Genomic DNA, 17,134 nt, shown 5'->3' on the forward strand with positions numbered 1-17,134 from the left:
GTAAATAGAACATATAGACCCTATGAGCAGATTGAAAGTTTTAGTAAAACACAAAATCACTTATACTGTTTTCTGTTAAAGGATAAAAATGTATACATTCATCCAAGAAATCATTGTTGCTGTCTAATGGGCTTAGGATAGTTAGGGAAATTTATTGCTTCAAGAAAGGATGGCTAACTGCAGTTTGATGATTCACTGCTTTTATCCTAATAAAGCCACAGTGTTCTCAAACTGTCATGGATAAAATAGTTCTTAAATAGTTTTGAGTGCTTGTAAAGAATGTAACTGAAAGACTTTTTTAAAAAATTTTGTGCTTTTACGGGATGGTAAAAGCACAAAATTTTTTAAAAACGTCTTTCAGTTACATTCTTTACAATTTTGTGCTTTTACGGGATGGTATTGATTTAAGTGTCAGGAAGTCATTTCTGAAAGTATTCGTATGGAGTGTAGCCATGTATGGAAGTGAAACATGGACGATAAATAGTTTGGACAAGAAGAGAATAGAAGCTTTCGAAATGTGGTGCTACAGAAGAATGCTGAAGATTAGATGGGTAGATCACATAACTAATGAGGAAGTATTGAATAGGATTGGGGAGAAGAGAAGTTTGTGGCACAACTTGACCAGAAGAAGGGATCGGTTGGTAGGACATGTTCTGAGGCATCAAGGGATCACCAATTTAGTATTGGAGGGCAGCGTGGAGGGTAAAAATCGTAGAGGGAGACCAAGAGATGAATACACTAAGCAGATTCAGAAGGATGTAGGTTGCAGTAGGTACTGGGAGATGAAAAAGCTTGCACAGGATAGAGTAGCATGGAGAGCTGCATCAAACCAGTCTCAGGACTGAAGACCACAACAACAACATACGGGATGGTATGATGAAATCAGAGTTAAAAGAAAAACTGAATGCCTTGTAAGTATAATACATGTTGGCTAATGACACCACCACATTGGCAAATCAGGTTTTATTCACAACTGAGCTCTTTTATTCTGTATAAATGTTTTCTAGTGTGATGCTGTACTATACTCTGTAAGGTGAGAAATTGCCATCATCTGGCAATGCTAGTGCCAGTATTCAACTGTGAATTACAAAGGGCTCCTGCAACACAGACTATGATAACACTGGTGTGTTACCATCAGTTTAAGTATGGCAAGATATACCCCCCCCGCCCCCCCTCCCCATCTGCCAAACTTGTACTTTGTTAAATTCTTTCATTGAACAGTATGTGATGGCAACATGATGTGTGTGATACTCATCAAGCAATTGCAGTAGGTACCTGCAGATCTTTTGCTTTTGGAAATGGAGGTTTGGGAGGTTGACACGATTTTCAAATTATCTTGTTGACGCAATACAGTAAATCTGGCCACATTTGGGTGTTGGAAAATTGCAAATAGTTTTTTGGTGTACTTTTTCTTTGTCAAATTGTGTGCTGAAGCAACCTAGTAGGACTTCTTTATTATACATCATACTAAAACTAAAGTACAGTATCTCCATAAACAATAAAATACACTTTTTTAAAAGAAAGTTTATATTGCTTGGGATTTATTTACTTTGGTGACTCATTTAATTTGTTGTGTCTAATATTTTATATCAGTATAGTTCATGTAAGTAATATTTATCAATAAAGCTTCATTTCATTAAACCTACTTACAAAATAATAAAATTAGCTAAACCAATGTAGAAAAAATTGCAGATGTGTAGTAGTTTTACAAGGTGCGCAAATTTGGCAGTTCTGCCAAAGGAACAGGATCAATTTGGCACAACTCTGGTTGGCATACAAACGTAAACAATGTTGCATTATGTGATTCGTCACAGCGGACTCACAAAGCAGCTGCACCGAGCCAACATTAAGTGTCAGGACTCCTCTTTGGTCCCTGAACTATAGGCCTGGACTGAATTTTTTTCCTTTTTATTAATAACCAGCTTTTACTGTCTTTTACCACCCCCCCCCCCCCCCCCCCCACACACACACACACACACACATATAGAACAGTGTATCTGAAACTGTTAAGATAAGACAAGGGAGAGAGTGAATGGTTTCTTATGCTGGGTTTCAGCACTTATTGTTTCATTTCCATTTATAGGTTGGACAGCCTATGTATGTGTTGTGGCAGCTAAATGAGGAACCAAGTTCTCTCATAAGTGCTCTACTTACAGATCCTACCAGTGTGTCCAAAGGGTAAGTTGAATCATGTGTATTGAATATAACATCTTTGTAAATAATTTAGCAATAAAAGAGACTACTCAATGAATAGCAGTAGTGTTGAGTCGTTGGCATGTGCACGAGAAGAACAAAACTTGGCTAGCTTTTGGTATAAATCCTTTGAAAAGCTAGATATCGCATGCATGCGTGCGTGCGCTGTCTCTCACGAAAAGGAGCAGGAAGCATGAAGAAGGGTTTGGAACAGGTAGCTAGTGACTTGGAGGGAGGCAGCAGTTGTGCAGAATAGGAATGTGGGAGGAAGAGGTGGCAGGTGCTCAGGCTAGGGATGCAATTCATGGGCATTGGAACCAGCGAGGTGCAGTGCATGACAGCAACATGAAGGCATGGGTTGTGAAGGGGTGACAGGACAAAGGAAGGGGAAACTGCTGGGTGGACGGTATGGGAACAGTGGGTCATCGATGACTGAGGCAGAAGGATTATAGGGGTGTAGGATGTGTTGGAAAGATAGCACCCATATATGTAGTTCAGAAAAGCTGGTGCTGGAGGGAAGGATGCAGATGGCATGGGTTGTGAAGCAGTTATTGGTCTCTGACAGTTTGTGCCCAGCAATGTGTTTTGCCACTGGTTGGTCAATTCTGTTTTTGACCCCAGTTTGGTGATGGTCATTCAGTCGGATGGACATCCAGTTGATAACTATGTCCAAATAAAATACTGTGCATAAATTGCAGCAGAGCTGGTGTATGACGTGGCTGCTGTCACAAGTGGTCCTGCCTCTGATGGAACAGAATAAGCCTGTGACAGGACTCAAGTAGGATGTGCTGGATGGGGGGATCAGGCAGGTCTTGCATCTAGGTCTTCCACAGGGATATGCCTGGAGGTGGTGGGAGGATTGGGGAAGTGTGAGAATATGGCACAGAAATGTGTTCATTGACTAGGTTTGGGGGAGGGGGGGGGGGGGGAGGGTAGTGCCTGTCTGGGAGACCATCAGCATACTGGGCAAGGGAATTCTCATCACTACATATATGTTGACGATGGGTGGCCAGGCTGTATGGAACTGATTTTTAGGGTGCAAGGGGTGACAGCTGCCAAGGTGCAGGTCCTGCCGGCAGTTCATAGGCTTAAAGTGGACAGAGGTATGAATGGCACCATCAGGGAGGTGGTGGTCAAAGTCAGGAAGGTCGCATGTTGAATAGAGGAAAACCATGTGAAGTGGGTGGAAGAGGAGGAGGAATGAGAAGAGGGTTGTCTTCGCCCAGGTTCTAAATAATGAAGATATCAACATTGAACCTGAACTGGACAAGGTATTTGGGAAGCTAGGAAGATATCCTCTACAAGGACCATGAACAGGTTGGCACAGGAGAATGGTTTGTGTACCTTCTTTTCAAAGGGAAAATAGTTGTGTGTAAAGATATAGTTAGCAACAATATTACAAGAAGGAAAGTTGCTACTAACCATATAGCGGAGATGCTGAGTCGCAGATAGGCACAATTCTAGCTTTCGGCCATTAAGGCCTTCGTCAACAGTACACACACACACACACACACACATACACACACACACTTAAGGAAACGCAACTAAAACACACAACTGTGTGAGTTGTGTGTGAGTGTGTGTGCGCGCGCACCTATGTGTGTCTATTGTTGACGAAGGCTATAATTGTCAGAGTCTTTTGTTGTGCCTATCTGTGACTCAGTATCTCTGCTGTATGGTGAGTAGCAACTTTCCTTCTCATAATATTTCTACATTCCATCCTGGCTTTTCCATTCTTTGTTGGTAAGGTGTATAAGAAATCATGTAGTGGTTGTGGAGGTGGAAGGACATAGGGAGAGGTAGTATTCCATAGTGGTAAGGACATGGGCGTGAGAGATTTTGGTGTATAGGGAAATGTCATCAAGAGTGACAAGAAGGGATCCAGGTAATAACGGGGTGTGCGGATGGTCAAGAGCCAGTGAAGGAAGTGTGTTGTGTCTTTGATATGAGAGGCTAGCCTGTGGGCAGTCAGTTAGTTTTGGTTGACAATGGTGGAGATTCTTTCAGCCAGAAAGCAATGACCAGCTGCATTTGTGGCATACAGTGTTGTTGAGTTTGTGGATTTTGAGAAGCATGCGGAAGGTGAATGGATTTTGGGAGGGGGGAGGGATTTGGTCTCGGAGGAGAGATTCTGGATCGACCTGAGGTACTTAGTAGAAATGACGTGAGCACCATGTAGTTCGTAGGTGATGGAGGCAGACAGTTGATAGAAGCCTGCTGTCCAGTAATCATTGCAATTCATCACAGCAGTGGTACATCTTTTTTTACAGAGAAGTTGATTAAATCAGGACCTGTTTTGTGGTTGCAAGTGGCTTTCCTTTCTTCCGTGGAGAGATTTGTGTTCTTTGAAGAGACCTGGAGAAGGATGGTGAGGCCAAGTTGGATGTAAGGAATTACTGGAAGGTGACCAGGGGGTTGGTTAAGCGGGAGGAAGAGAGGAGGAACACTTTCACTTCTGGAGGAAATACAGAATCTGTAACTACTTTTCCACTTCACTGTTGATAGCATATCAGTGGTGGTTCTAGAAGTCCTGTACAGGGGAAAGAAGGACTAGGAGAACTCAGGATGTTACATCCACCACACTAATCAACAAGTTTGAGGTGCTGTCTTCTGCTGAATCTGAGAAAGTGAGACTCGCTTTACCTGTTGAAAAACATGCTGCATCCCATGCTCCCATGCCAAGGGGACTCAAACACAACCCATGCCAAGGGGACTCAAACACAAAAAGGTGGGAGTCCATTATCTTTGGCAGTTGAAATGTACAGCTAATAATGGCACCCTTTAGGGAAATGACTGTAAGGGATGAGAAAGAACACTGTGCACTCAGTGTGTATGCCTGGGGGGCCTCATTCAGCATTGTGGGAAGAGGCTATTCTGGCAGCCATTGAAGGGACGAGCCACAACCAAGTGCAGATTGTGGTACATGCTGACAAATGATGCTTGCCATCTAGCTCCAAGGTCATACTTGGATCATTACAGCAAATGGCAGAGAAGGTTGAGAATACCATCCTTGCTCACAGACGTTCACAATCGGCAGCTTTTTTGCCCAGAACAGATCTGGTCCTGAGTCGAGTGGCAAGCCTGAACCAGAGACTTCAAAGGTTCTGTAACTTCGTAGACATGTGCCATCTAGCTGAGAACAGTAGGGTCCTCCTTATTGAGTCAGGTGTGTTGGGTGCACACAAGGGTTTCTTAGATTGGGCAACTCCCCATCCTATCCAGATAATGATATCTGTAGGAGACCAGGAACTATCATTGTAAGATCCAAAGAAATCCCTCCACTCTCACCCCCTGTATATGCGGGAGAATTAAAATCATAGTGAGTAAATGTTGAAGCAATAACAACGTGCTCCTAAAAAGTAATGAAGCTCACATACTAAATTATAATTGAATCCTACCAACCACCTGACTCACTTCTGGTGTAACGAAAAATTTTACAGGAAACCTCATTTCACTGGTATGGAAGTTCCTCAATCACACTGTAATCATCAGAGAAAACTTAACCATCCAACAATCAATTTCAGTAATTAAAGTGTGTTTTTCTTAGTGCTGGGTGTGATAATTTCCTGTGTAACATTACTACTTCCGTGAAAACTACCTAGAACAGTTCAGAAACCCTCTCATGATGGAAATAGATTAGATGTAATAGCAACAAATAGACTTGATCTCTTTGAGGATGTCCGCTCCAATACTAATATTAGTGAACATGTGGCAGTTGCAGCAACAGTGGTTACCAAAGTACAAAGGGCAATGAAGCAAGTAGAAAGAAGGAAAAGAAATGAAGGAGGAGTAGTGTCATATCTCAATGAGGAAATTGTAACTTTTAGCTCAGGACTCAAGTTTAGAAGGATAGTTGACCACGCACTGGATAAATATGTACACAGTAAAACAGTTCATGATGGTAGCGACCCTCTGTAGTACACAGTTGCTGTAAAGAAATTTCTAAAGAAACAGATACTACTGCATAATATTTATGAAAAAAGCATAGTACTATAAATAGGTTGGTGCCAAATGAAATGCATTTAGCTGTCAAGAGAGCAATGTGTGAAGCCTTCAATGGTTTCTGTAGTAGAATAATGTCAAAAGCTCTTTCACAAAACCCAAAGAAATTCTGGTCATATGTAAAAGTTGTTAATGGCATCAAACTTCGGCTCCAAACACTCTTGGTTGTGACAGAAACTGAAATTTTGGGTAGCAAAGCGAAAGCTGAAATACACTACTGGCCATTAAAATTGCTACACCATGAAGATGATGTGCTACAGATGCGAAATTTAACCGACAGGAAGAAGATGCTGTGATATGCAAATTATTAGCTTTTCAGAGCATTCACACAAGGTTGGCGCTGGTGGCGACACCTACAATGTGCTGACATGAGGAAAGTTTCCAACCGATTTCTCATACACAAACAGTAGTTGAATGGCATTGCCTGGTGAAACATTATTGTGATGCTTCATGTAAGGAGGAGAAATGCGTACCATCATGTTTCCGACTTTGATAAAGGTCAGATTGTAGCCTATCGCAATTGTGGTTTATCGTATCGCGACATTGCTGCTCGCGTTGGTCAAGATTCAATGACTGTTAGCAGAATATGGAATTGGTGGGTTCAGGAGGGTAATACGGAACGCCGTGCTGGATCCCAACGGCCTCGTATCACTAGCAGTTGAGATGACAGGAATCTTATCCGAATGGCTGTAATGGATCGTGCAGCCACGTCTCGATCCCTGAGTCAACACATGGGGACGTTTGCAAGACAACAACCATCTGCACGAACAGTTCGACGACATTTGCAGCAGCACGGACTATCAGCTCAGAGACCATGCCTGCGGTTACCCTTGACGCTGCATCAGAGAGAGGAGCGCCTGCGATGGTGTACTCAACGACGAACCTGGATGCACGAATGGCAAAACGTCATTTTTTGGATGAATCCAGATTCTGTTTACAGCATCATGATGGTCGCATCCGTGTTTGGCGACAATGCGGTGAACCCACATTGGAAGCATGTATTCATCATCGCCATACTGGCGTATCACCCGGCGTGATGGTATGGGGTGCCATTGGTTACACGTCTCGGTCACCTCTTGTTCACATCGATAGCACTTTGAACAGTGGACGTTACATTTCAGATGTGTTACGACCCATGGTTTACCCTTCATTCGATCCTTGCGAAACCCTACATTTCAGCAGGATAATGTCCGACTGCTGCCCTGGCCAGCACGTTCTCCAGATCTGTCACCAATTAAAAACGTCTGGTCCAATGGTGGCCGAGCAACTGGCTCGTCACAATACGCCAGTCACTACTCTTGATGAACTGTGGTATAGTGTTGAGGCTGCATGGGCAGTTCTACCTGTACACGCCATCCAAGCTCTGTTTGACTCAATGCCCAGGCGTATCAAGGCCGTTATTACGGCCAGAGGTGGTTGTTCTGGGTACTGATTTCTCAGGATCTATGCACCTAAATTGTGTAAAATGTAATCACATGTCACTTCTAGTATAATATGTTTGTCCAATGAATACCCGTGTATCATCTTCATTTCTTCTTGGTGTAGCAATTTTAATGGCCAGTAGTGAACTTAACTACATTTTCAAATTTTCCATCCCAAAGGAAAATGCAGGAATATTGTTGCAATTTAATTCTTGTGCCACTGCATAGGTGAATGACATAGTCATTAGTGTAAGTGGCATTGGAATACTGAATTTGCTGCTGAGTTAGCCTCTCCTGTAACAATAATCTGCTGTAGATCCCTTGAACAAAAACCATGCCCAGTAGCTGGAAGAAAGCACAGGTCACACCTGTCCACAAAAAGAGTAGCAGAAGTGACCCACAAACTACATGCCTAACATCCATTTGTTGTAGAATCTGAGAACATATTCTGGGCTCCAACATAATGCAGTATCTTGAATAGAGAAACAGGGTGTATTCTGAAAACACTGATTTTGTGCAATCCAACTTGCACATTTCTCACATGACATACTGAAAGCTGTGGATCAAGGCAGTCAGGTAGATGCAGTCTTTCTCGATTTCTGAAAAGCATTTGACTAAGTACCGCATTTACACTTAATATCAAAAGTACAATCGTGTTGGATATCAAGCAAAAGTTGTGACTGGATTGAGAGTTTTTTGATAGGGAGGGTGCAGCTTAGTATCTTGGATGGGGAATCATCAATAGAGATAAATGTAATTTCGAGTGCATGCCAGGAAGGATGTTGGGATCTTTGCTGTTCATGTGGTATATTAATGACCTTGCAGACTATTTTAATAGCAACCTCAGACTTTTCACAGATTATGCAGTTGTCTATAATGAAGCATTGTCTGAGAGAAGCTGCACAAATATTAAGCCAGATCTTGATAATATTTCAAAGTGGTGCAAAGATTGGCAATTTGCTTTAAATGTTCAGAAGTGTAAATTTTTGTGCACTCATAAAAACAAAAAAATGAAATATGCTGTGGCTATAATATCAATCAGTTACAATTGGAATCAGTCAGTTCATGTAAATATCTGGGTGTAACAGTTTATAGGAATATGAGGGGAACAATCTTATACACTTAGTCATAATTAAAGCAGGTGGCAGGCTGCAGTTCATTGGTAGAGTACTAGGAAAATACAATTGATCTACAAAACAAACTGCATACAAAATACCCATGGGACACATCATAAAGAATACTGCTTAAGTGTGTGGAATGAGCCCCTAATGGGACTACCATAGGGTGACCAGATGGGAAACTATATGGAATATGGACACATTCAGTTCAAAGGAACCATGTTTGCATACATGTTAATCAATATAGGCAAACTGTTGAAAACCTAAATCAGCATACTGGATGGGATTTTCAACCCTGTTCCACCCGAAACCAAGTCCAGTGCCTTAACCATTGTGTCACCTTGATCAGTATGAGATAGTTAAATATTCCAAGTATTATGGCTTGATTAGGGGTCATTCATGCTCTCAAATTTTCATTAACAGCAGCAGATATGTCTGGGGTCTAGCAGAAGGATTAATCTAAAACCTTTTGCCTGTCCTCGGTAGTTAGTCTTGTCCAAAATATTCTACATATCAATTCATTTTTCCTGTAGCAATATTATGAGAAGGAAAGTTGCTACTCACCATATAGTGGAGATGCTGAGTCACAGATAGGCACAACAAAAAGACTCTCACAATTATAGCTTTTGGCCATTAAGGCCTTCATCAACAACAGACACACATGCACACACACTCACGCAAACGCTACTCACACACCTAACTGCAGTCTTGGGCAACTGAAACCACACTGTGAGCAGCAACACCAGTGCGTGATGGGAGTGGCAACTGGTGGGGGTAAGGAGGAGGCTGGGGTGGGAAGGGGGAAGGGTAGTACAGTGGGTTGGCAGACAGTGAAGTCCTGCAGGTTAGATGGAGGGCAGGGGAGGGGAAGTAGCAAAAAAGGAGAGAAATAGAGACTGAGTGTAATGGTGGTGGTGGCGGTGGTGGCTGTGGTGGTATGATGGCTGTGTAGTGCTCCTGGATGGGTGAGGACAGTGACTGACAATGGTTGAGGCCAGAAAGATTACGGGAACACAGGATGTACTGCAGGAAAAGTTCCCACCTGCACTGTTCAGAAAAGCTGGTGTTGGTGGGAAGGATCCATATGGCACAGGCCATGAAGCAGTCATTGAAATGAAGGATGTCGTGTTTGGCAGTGCGTTTAGCAACAGGGTGGTCCACTTGTTTCTTGACCACAGTTTGACAGTGGCCATTCATGTAGACAGACAGGTTGTTGGTTTTCATGCCCACGTAGAATTCAGCACAGTGGTTGCAGCTTAGATTGTAGACCACATGACTGGTTTCACAGGTAGCCCTGCCTATGATGGGATAGGTGGCGATAGTGACCGGACTGTAGTAGGTGGTGGTGAAAATCCCTGTTAGTAATGTGGACATAAAAATGCCTCCATTCCTACACAAATACATGTTATTCTTTGCAGCTTTTGTGTACTGCTACAAACATTGAACAAATAGTAGTTGATAAATAGCAGGTGTTTGGTGTAAATGAGAAATACCAGCATCCCAAATTAATATACGGTTGCATCTCTTCAGTTACTGAAGAACTAAGAAAAATATCTATATTGTGTGTGACTGTATTTTTTTCCTGTCTTTGACATTAATTTCCTAAAATTATTCTTTGAGAGGAAGTTTTTTTTTTATCAATACAAAAAAATTGTATTGCTGAGTCTAACTCTCTTTTTTACTCTCAGTAGTCATTTATAGTGTGAGCAATAGATTTCAGTGTATTATGAGTCCACAGCAGCTATTTATCTTATTGTTAATGTAGTACACATTAAATAGCATTCTGCTCTTTACTAGATGCCACTCATCCTATTTGTCATACTGTTAACTGTTTTCCACACTTCCTTCTGTAAGGTTGTCTCGCAGCAGTGAACTCTTGGTCTTAAAAGCTTGAGATTCAAAATGTTCTTTGTAATTGTAGGTATATATTTAGAAAGCAGTCTTATGTCACAAGGCAATACCATCTGTTTGATTTTCTTTCTTTATATTTTTATATTGTCCTAGTTTATATTACAGCTAACTCTGTGTTTTCTTATTGTTTTCAGAGTAATGGACCACGTTCTATTGGGAGTTCGATGCAGTGACCTCTTGGAGCCACTCAAAAAACTAGCAATCGAAAGACACAAGCTGAAAGGCCGAGGTGTCATTAGAGGCCATTCTTTATACAGAGAAATGTTATTTTTGGCCTTCACTGCCATGGGCAGGGACAATATTGACCAAAGTAAGCTATCAAGCAGTAGAGATGACTATCATTTCTTTTATATGTACGACATAAATAAAGAGGGGTTTTTTTTTTTTTTTTTTTTTTTTTTTTTTTTTTTTTTTTTTTTTTTTTTTTTTCCTTACAGGTGCATTTGATAAGGAATATGTGACAGCATATGATCGTTTGTCCGAGAGGGAACTTAAATTATACAGTAAATGTGATCAGCCTCTTACACCAGCATCACTCTTCTGCAGGCTTTACTTCAAAGAATTGGAGTTATGACCTAGATAGTAACTAAATGTGAAGCACTTAAAAGCAAATCACTGTAAGTATATATAATTTTTCCCACGTGGAATGTTTCCTTCCATTATATAAGTATTTTCTTTCTTCTTTTAAGTTAACATTTGATACAAAGCTCCACCTCTTACTGATGTAACATTGGTTTCAGGTGTTAAATCCCTTAAAAAGTTCATATTCATTATTTGTAGTGGCTAAGGATTTTCTGTGATGTGACATTTTCCCTGTTTTAAAACTGTTTCTTCATTACGTCATACCTTTCTCAGGCTTTGTTGCAGTCTGAAACCTTGTCCCCTGAGTGCATTACACATCTTGCACTACTCTTTTTGGAAAAACTGTTTGCTGTGGATGAGTTATTCAGCATGAAGTGTCCTAATGACTCCTTCATAATACTCATTCCTAACTGACAGCACTAACAAATACATTGTGTTTGATATAGAACATTCCTTCAATGCATTATCATCTTAAAGTTACTTAACTTGACAAGCTACATTCAAAAATTTGCATTTTGTTAGTATCAGAAAGATGTCCACAGTTCCTTAATTTTAAATGTTCATTTCAACCCTGTTGCTATTATTTCTGCTGACCCTCCTTCACCAGCTAACTTTGCTGTTTCATAGTTGCTTGGTGTTGGATTCAGTCATCTTCCAACCCTGGAAGTTACAAGTCACTCAAAGTTATCTTTCCTTCTGTTTTGAACATTGTAATTTGAACTATTAATAGGATATTAATTAAAGTTGCACGTATATATCTAAACATATGGTTTATTCCATCCTGGTGTTTTGTATTGTTAGATTTAATGTTGACCAAGTATGACTTGCAGTTAAAACTAATGTGATAAAATTTATATAATTTTATCTGCTTGCTGCACTGATAACACACAAAATGAACAAAAGTGGACTAAAGGTAATATTAGTTGAACAAAATCAAACAATGGAAAGACCAGGTTGTAATTTCAACAATATTATGAAGAGGATAGATCACTGCTCACCAGAAAGATGACACGTTGAGTTGTAGGCAAGTACAATGAAAAGACTGTTACAAATGAACTTTCAGCCAATGCCTTCTTCACAAAAGATAAGAACATGCACACACACATTTGCACAAGCAAGCACACATGGCCTTTATCTCTAACCATATTCTGGCATGACCTGCCCCCCCCCCCTCTCTCTCTCTCTCTCTCTCTCTCTCTCTCTCTCTCTCTCTCTCTCTCTCTCTCTTGTATCTTACACCCCCCCCCCCCCCCCCCACCTATTTTTTTTTTTCCTTTTTCCAACCTTTCCACAACCCCTTCAGGGAGATAAGTACTTGCCAGCTCTTACGTCTCCCGGTAATATAAATGTGTACTTCGTGTCATAAAACACCTAAAAATATATTCATAAATTAATCTTCATTTTTGCCATGAGGCCCCAAAGATGATCTATCTGGTCTCTGATCTTGTCACGTATGCTTGTATCAGAATAACAACCTACCAAACAGGAAAGGAGCTTTGTCACACTGTCTCTTCTATTCACTGCTGTCACTTTAATTTGCTACTACAAGATTGAGTTACAACAGTCAGTTGTACACAACTAATTGTTGATCAGTTTTCACTGTTTTTCTGCAGCATGCATTTTACACAACAGAATATCTGAAACTAGCTGTAATAGTTAACAGAAAAGCAAGGAGGCTATTATAATCACACCAAACTAATGCAATAATGTACAAGTAGCAGAGGACCATTTGAGTGAAACCAGTATGAAACCATACATCCATATAATGGTGAACTGAGAACATTGCCCCCTTCTATGCTCAACTGTCAATCACTTTGTTATTCTGATCCAGGCATATACGCAATAAATAATAGGCTCTGCAGTAGTTGCAAAATGCTGCATCTATTTACATCTAAACTTCTCCAGAACCACATACTGCAACATTAAGTAGTGAACTATATTCTGTATCATCAAATTAACATACTTATGCGCCTATCCATGTTTTGCCGTCAGTTTTTGTGAAAGCTTTTGTCCAATGCATACAAATATTTAAGAAATGAAATATTCTGAATTTAGTCTTTAGTTTAAGATAGCATTGCACTACCTTGAGTTCATTGCCCGACAAGATTCCACATTGAAATTCACAATTCTTTTCAGGTCCATAACTTAATGTGATGTTACACCGCCACCATGAACAATTTTGGGTATAACCTGCTGAGGATTAACCAACTTTGCAGCATTTTTATATAGAATTGAGTACATATTTACAATGACATGTAAAATTTTTTTGAGAAGGAGCTATAAAAATTTGACTTGGGTTAACTCAAAATATTGATGTCCAAACTATTTTTCTGCTATGCTTTTGGCAAAGCAGTGCAGAGTTTTTAAAATATTTTAATCTTATAGGCTTGAGAATGTAAGAATGTGTGTTCTCTGGTGCACCAAATGCAGCAGATATTTTTATGCTTCTGCAAAAATATGCAGCTACTTGTTGAGTTTTTGGATTTTAAATGCAGTGGCCTCACTTTCCAGTATGGTATCTGCAGTCTCTCTCCAACACGAGAGAGAATTGCATTAATATGGTACCTGCAACTGAATAAAGACTGTTTGATGTTATATTGTAGACAATATTAAATCCAGAAGAGCTAATAAAATGGAAAGTGTTTTTCTAAACCGCAAACATCACAAAAATATTTTTGTAAGCATAATGTACTTTGAATTATAATTACAAATGCCTCACTCACATTTCAGGAAGAATTTGAGTACGCTGTATATATTATAAATATTTATGCTCCTTTTTCTGTGATTCACTATTCAGAACAAAATGCATTCTATTTTACTGCTCAGAAAATTGTGCTTGTTAAATAATGTGATCCTAATTGAATCGTTGCTTGTTTTGAATGTATGATTGTTGTAAAATTTTTAAAAACAAAACAATGTATATAAACAGATGAATTTTAAGGCCTACTTGTTTCGTTGCAAATTGATAAATGGTGGTGGTATATATTGCTTCACCACACTGGTTGTGATTTCTGATTATGTTAATTGATTGTAGTGTTGACTTCCAGTATTTTGTTAAGTTGGAAACTCAAACATATTTATATGGAATGAACTATTGCTTGAATCCCGGTTTTGAACCATTATTTTCACATTTCACTTTGTTTTATAATTAACGTATTTATATCATCATGTACATGTACTGTCAAAATTCTTGATTTAAATTTTAATATATATTTTTGTATGTGAAAAAATAAAATGTAAAAAATTGTCAGTAAAATATGTATTTTACTTAAAAGTGATCAGAAAGATTATTTTGTTTCTCCTTAACTCCCTCCACAATTAAACTTTCAGTACAACAGATTGTACACACTCATGAAAAATCTAGACAGATTGAAACCATGTTTCAGAATGAATGCCAGGAACTTCCCTTACAGCTTGGGAACAAGACTGAAGCTGATCGGCAAACCAGGAGACATCTGAATAGCCCAACAAGTTTCTCCAGCCTCCACCTTATTACTTCCAACAATTAACATCCCCCCTCCCCTTTTTTTGCTCTTGAGACCACCTCTAAGATGTTTTCTTAGAATGTGTTTCAAAATTCTCAACATCTTATATTAGTCTGACATATACTCACAATTACAGGGTGTTTGCATATAAGAGCAAGAAATCAAATAATTAAAAAGTTAGGTTAATAGTATCACACTGATCTTTTTATAGGCCAGCTGGTCATAAGTTCAAAATGTTCTGGTATGAAGAACTGCTTAACACAGTTACTGAAAACACGGTGCCCATTTCAGCATCTGAAACCTACTCCTTCTAAGTTTGAATTTAGTGTGCTCCTTCTGTCTTCATGTCAGAATAGTTACAGCACACTGGGCAATAACTGTTAATGATAAATCACCCATCTTGTACTGGAACTACATAGAGTTTTATGAAATTGATAGTATAATTTGCTCCAGCCTGTTACATGAAATGCTATATTTTACAAATTTTGTGAATGAAGTATTCTCACTTACTCTAAAGATAAATCTTGTAGTAAAATTAAATGTTGAAAATTAATCTTTTTCCACAAGTTGATTATGGACAGACATATGAAACAGAGGTGCGTGTGTGATAACATATTATCAAGTGGAAAGTGAGGAAAGGTGAGAAGCAGGATGACACAAACATGGAATGATACTTATTTTGGTATCTTCTCTCCCCCAGCACCACCACCACCACCACCCACCACCACCTTAGGAATATTTACATTAACACTACCAGTGTGTGAACTGACCTGCCTCAATACCCTTAACAGAGGGAGTGAAGGCTACTGCAGTTGCTTTGCAGAGGATTTTTCACTAACTACAACAGGCTCTTTATTATGTCTATGTTATTAGTATCTGGGATCTGCCTGTGTAAAAATGCTTTAAAGACAAGAAGCAAAATTTGTTACACAAACAAGCAAGGAACCTTTTATCTGTCACAGAGACAGATCCCTCAATACTAAGAAGAATCATCATCCATTTAGTATCAAGGAACAATATAAGATACAGAAATTTATGCACAGGCTTTTCATTTATAAAAACAAGCTCCTCGTCCACGCGATGGCAGCTGATTGCCGTTTCATCCTCTGTCTTGTGGTGCCATGCAGATATGGTATGGAGGGGCATGTGTTCAATTGGCATCATGAGGCTGACTGCACTCTATACCTGACCTCTCACCAAAGAAAAATCCTTAGCAGGACCGCAAATCCCCCGCAAATCAAACCGATGTCCTCTGCGTGCTGCATGGCAGCCACCTTCACTGGTCACTCAGGTGTGGAGGCAGACTTTGTCATTTATATCTTCCTGTAAATTTATGTATGAAGGCACACACAATGAGGCAGTTTATTTCTGCCCCCTCACAACCTAAGCCATCATCAATACAGTGAATTAACTGTCAACAAGCCAAATACCTTAGTTGCATACAAATGCAGTTCCAGTGTTGGCAGTGAGGGACATGGGCTAATACACCCCCCCCCCCCCCCCCCACACACACACACACACACACACACACACACACACACACACACACACACACACCCCAAACATTCTGCAAAAAGCATTTTTGTTTCTAAATATATTAATTTCTAAACTTTTCAATGAACTTTCAGAGAATGCAGAATGTTGTAAACTATTCATAGACTGACCATACCTGTTGTCAACAACAAATCCAACACAGTTTGTGAATCCAAAGGTGGAATCAGCAAACCAAAGACAGCAGGACAGAAGGGGAATGATGTCCCACTAAGAAAACCAAACAAAACAGAAAGGCTCACTCTACTGAACATAGGTGAAAACAACAGAATTGCCCCCATTTATAAGCTTGTATAGCTGTAGTCAGCAGATGTGTTCACAACCTTAGAGCAAAATGAAATACTGATAATGGTGAGTGTACTCTTTGATTTTATATTGCATAAATTATGAAAGCATGGGGAAACCACACCTATTACTTTTTCTGAGGGCATGTAGTTCTGTGTGGTTAAATGATGATGGCATCCTCTTAGGTAAAATAGTCCCTCTCATCATTAAGAGAAAAAAAGAAGAAGCTGGTATTCTACAAGTCAGGGTATGAAATATCGGGTAGGTAGGTTAGAGAATTTCAAAAGTGGAATGGGTAATGTGGTGGTACATATTGCTATTCAAGGTAGCAACATGTCCCACTTCCTTTCCAATGTGCCAGTGGCAGAAGATTATGCAAAAACCTTAATTCATGGTAATAGTGGTAGAGGAAAATATGCATACTGTGTACGCATTTATTTATTTATTTATTTATTTTTTTTAATGCACACGTTAACATAGTACAGCCACAAGATGCGATGGAGAGGGTGAGTGTTTTAATTTAGGGGCAGGAGTTATTTACACTTTGACATTGTAATTTGGTGGTGCTGTGGATGCCAAAGAGGAA

General features: G+C 39.8%; 1 protein-coding gene across 3 annotated transcripts in view; it reads left to right on the forward strand.

Moving 5' to 3' along the window:
• Nucleotides 1-14,427, forward strand: part of LOC126412139 (DENN domain-containing protein Crag) — a 302,966-nt gene extending 288,539 nt beyond the window's left edge. For all 3 annotated transcript variants that reach the window (XM_050081588.1, XM_050081589.1, XM_050081590.1), the window contains 4 exons: nt 2,084-2,178; nt 10,780-10,955; nt 11,083-11,262; nt 13,364-14,427. In XM_050081588.1, coding sequence (XP_049937545.1) covers nt 2,084-2,178; nt 10,780-10,955; nt 11,083-11,219 — 408 coding nt within the window. In that variant the 3' untranslated portion in view covers nt 11,220-11,262; nt 13,364-14,427. The remainder of the gene's footprint in view (nt 1-2,083; nt 2,179-10,779; nt 10,956-11,082; nt 11,263-13,363) is intronic.
• Nucleotides 14,428-17,134: the final 2,707 nt, after the last annotated feature.

The sequence above is a fragment of the Schistocerca serialis genome, chromosome 7, assembly GCF_023864345.2.
Source record: "Schistocerca serialis cubense isolate TAMUIC-IGC-003099 chromosome 7, iqSchSeri2.2, whole genome shotgun sequence".
Lineage (NCBI taxonomy): Eukaryota > Metazoa > Arthropoda > Insecta > Orthoptera > Acrididae > Schistocerca > Schistocerca serialis.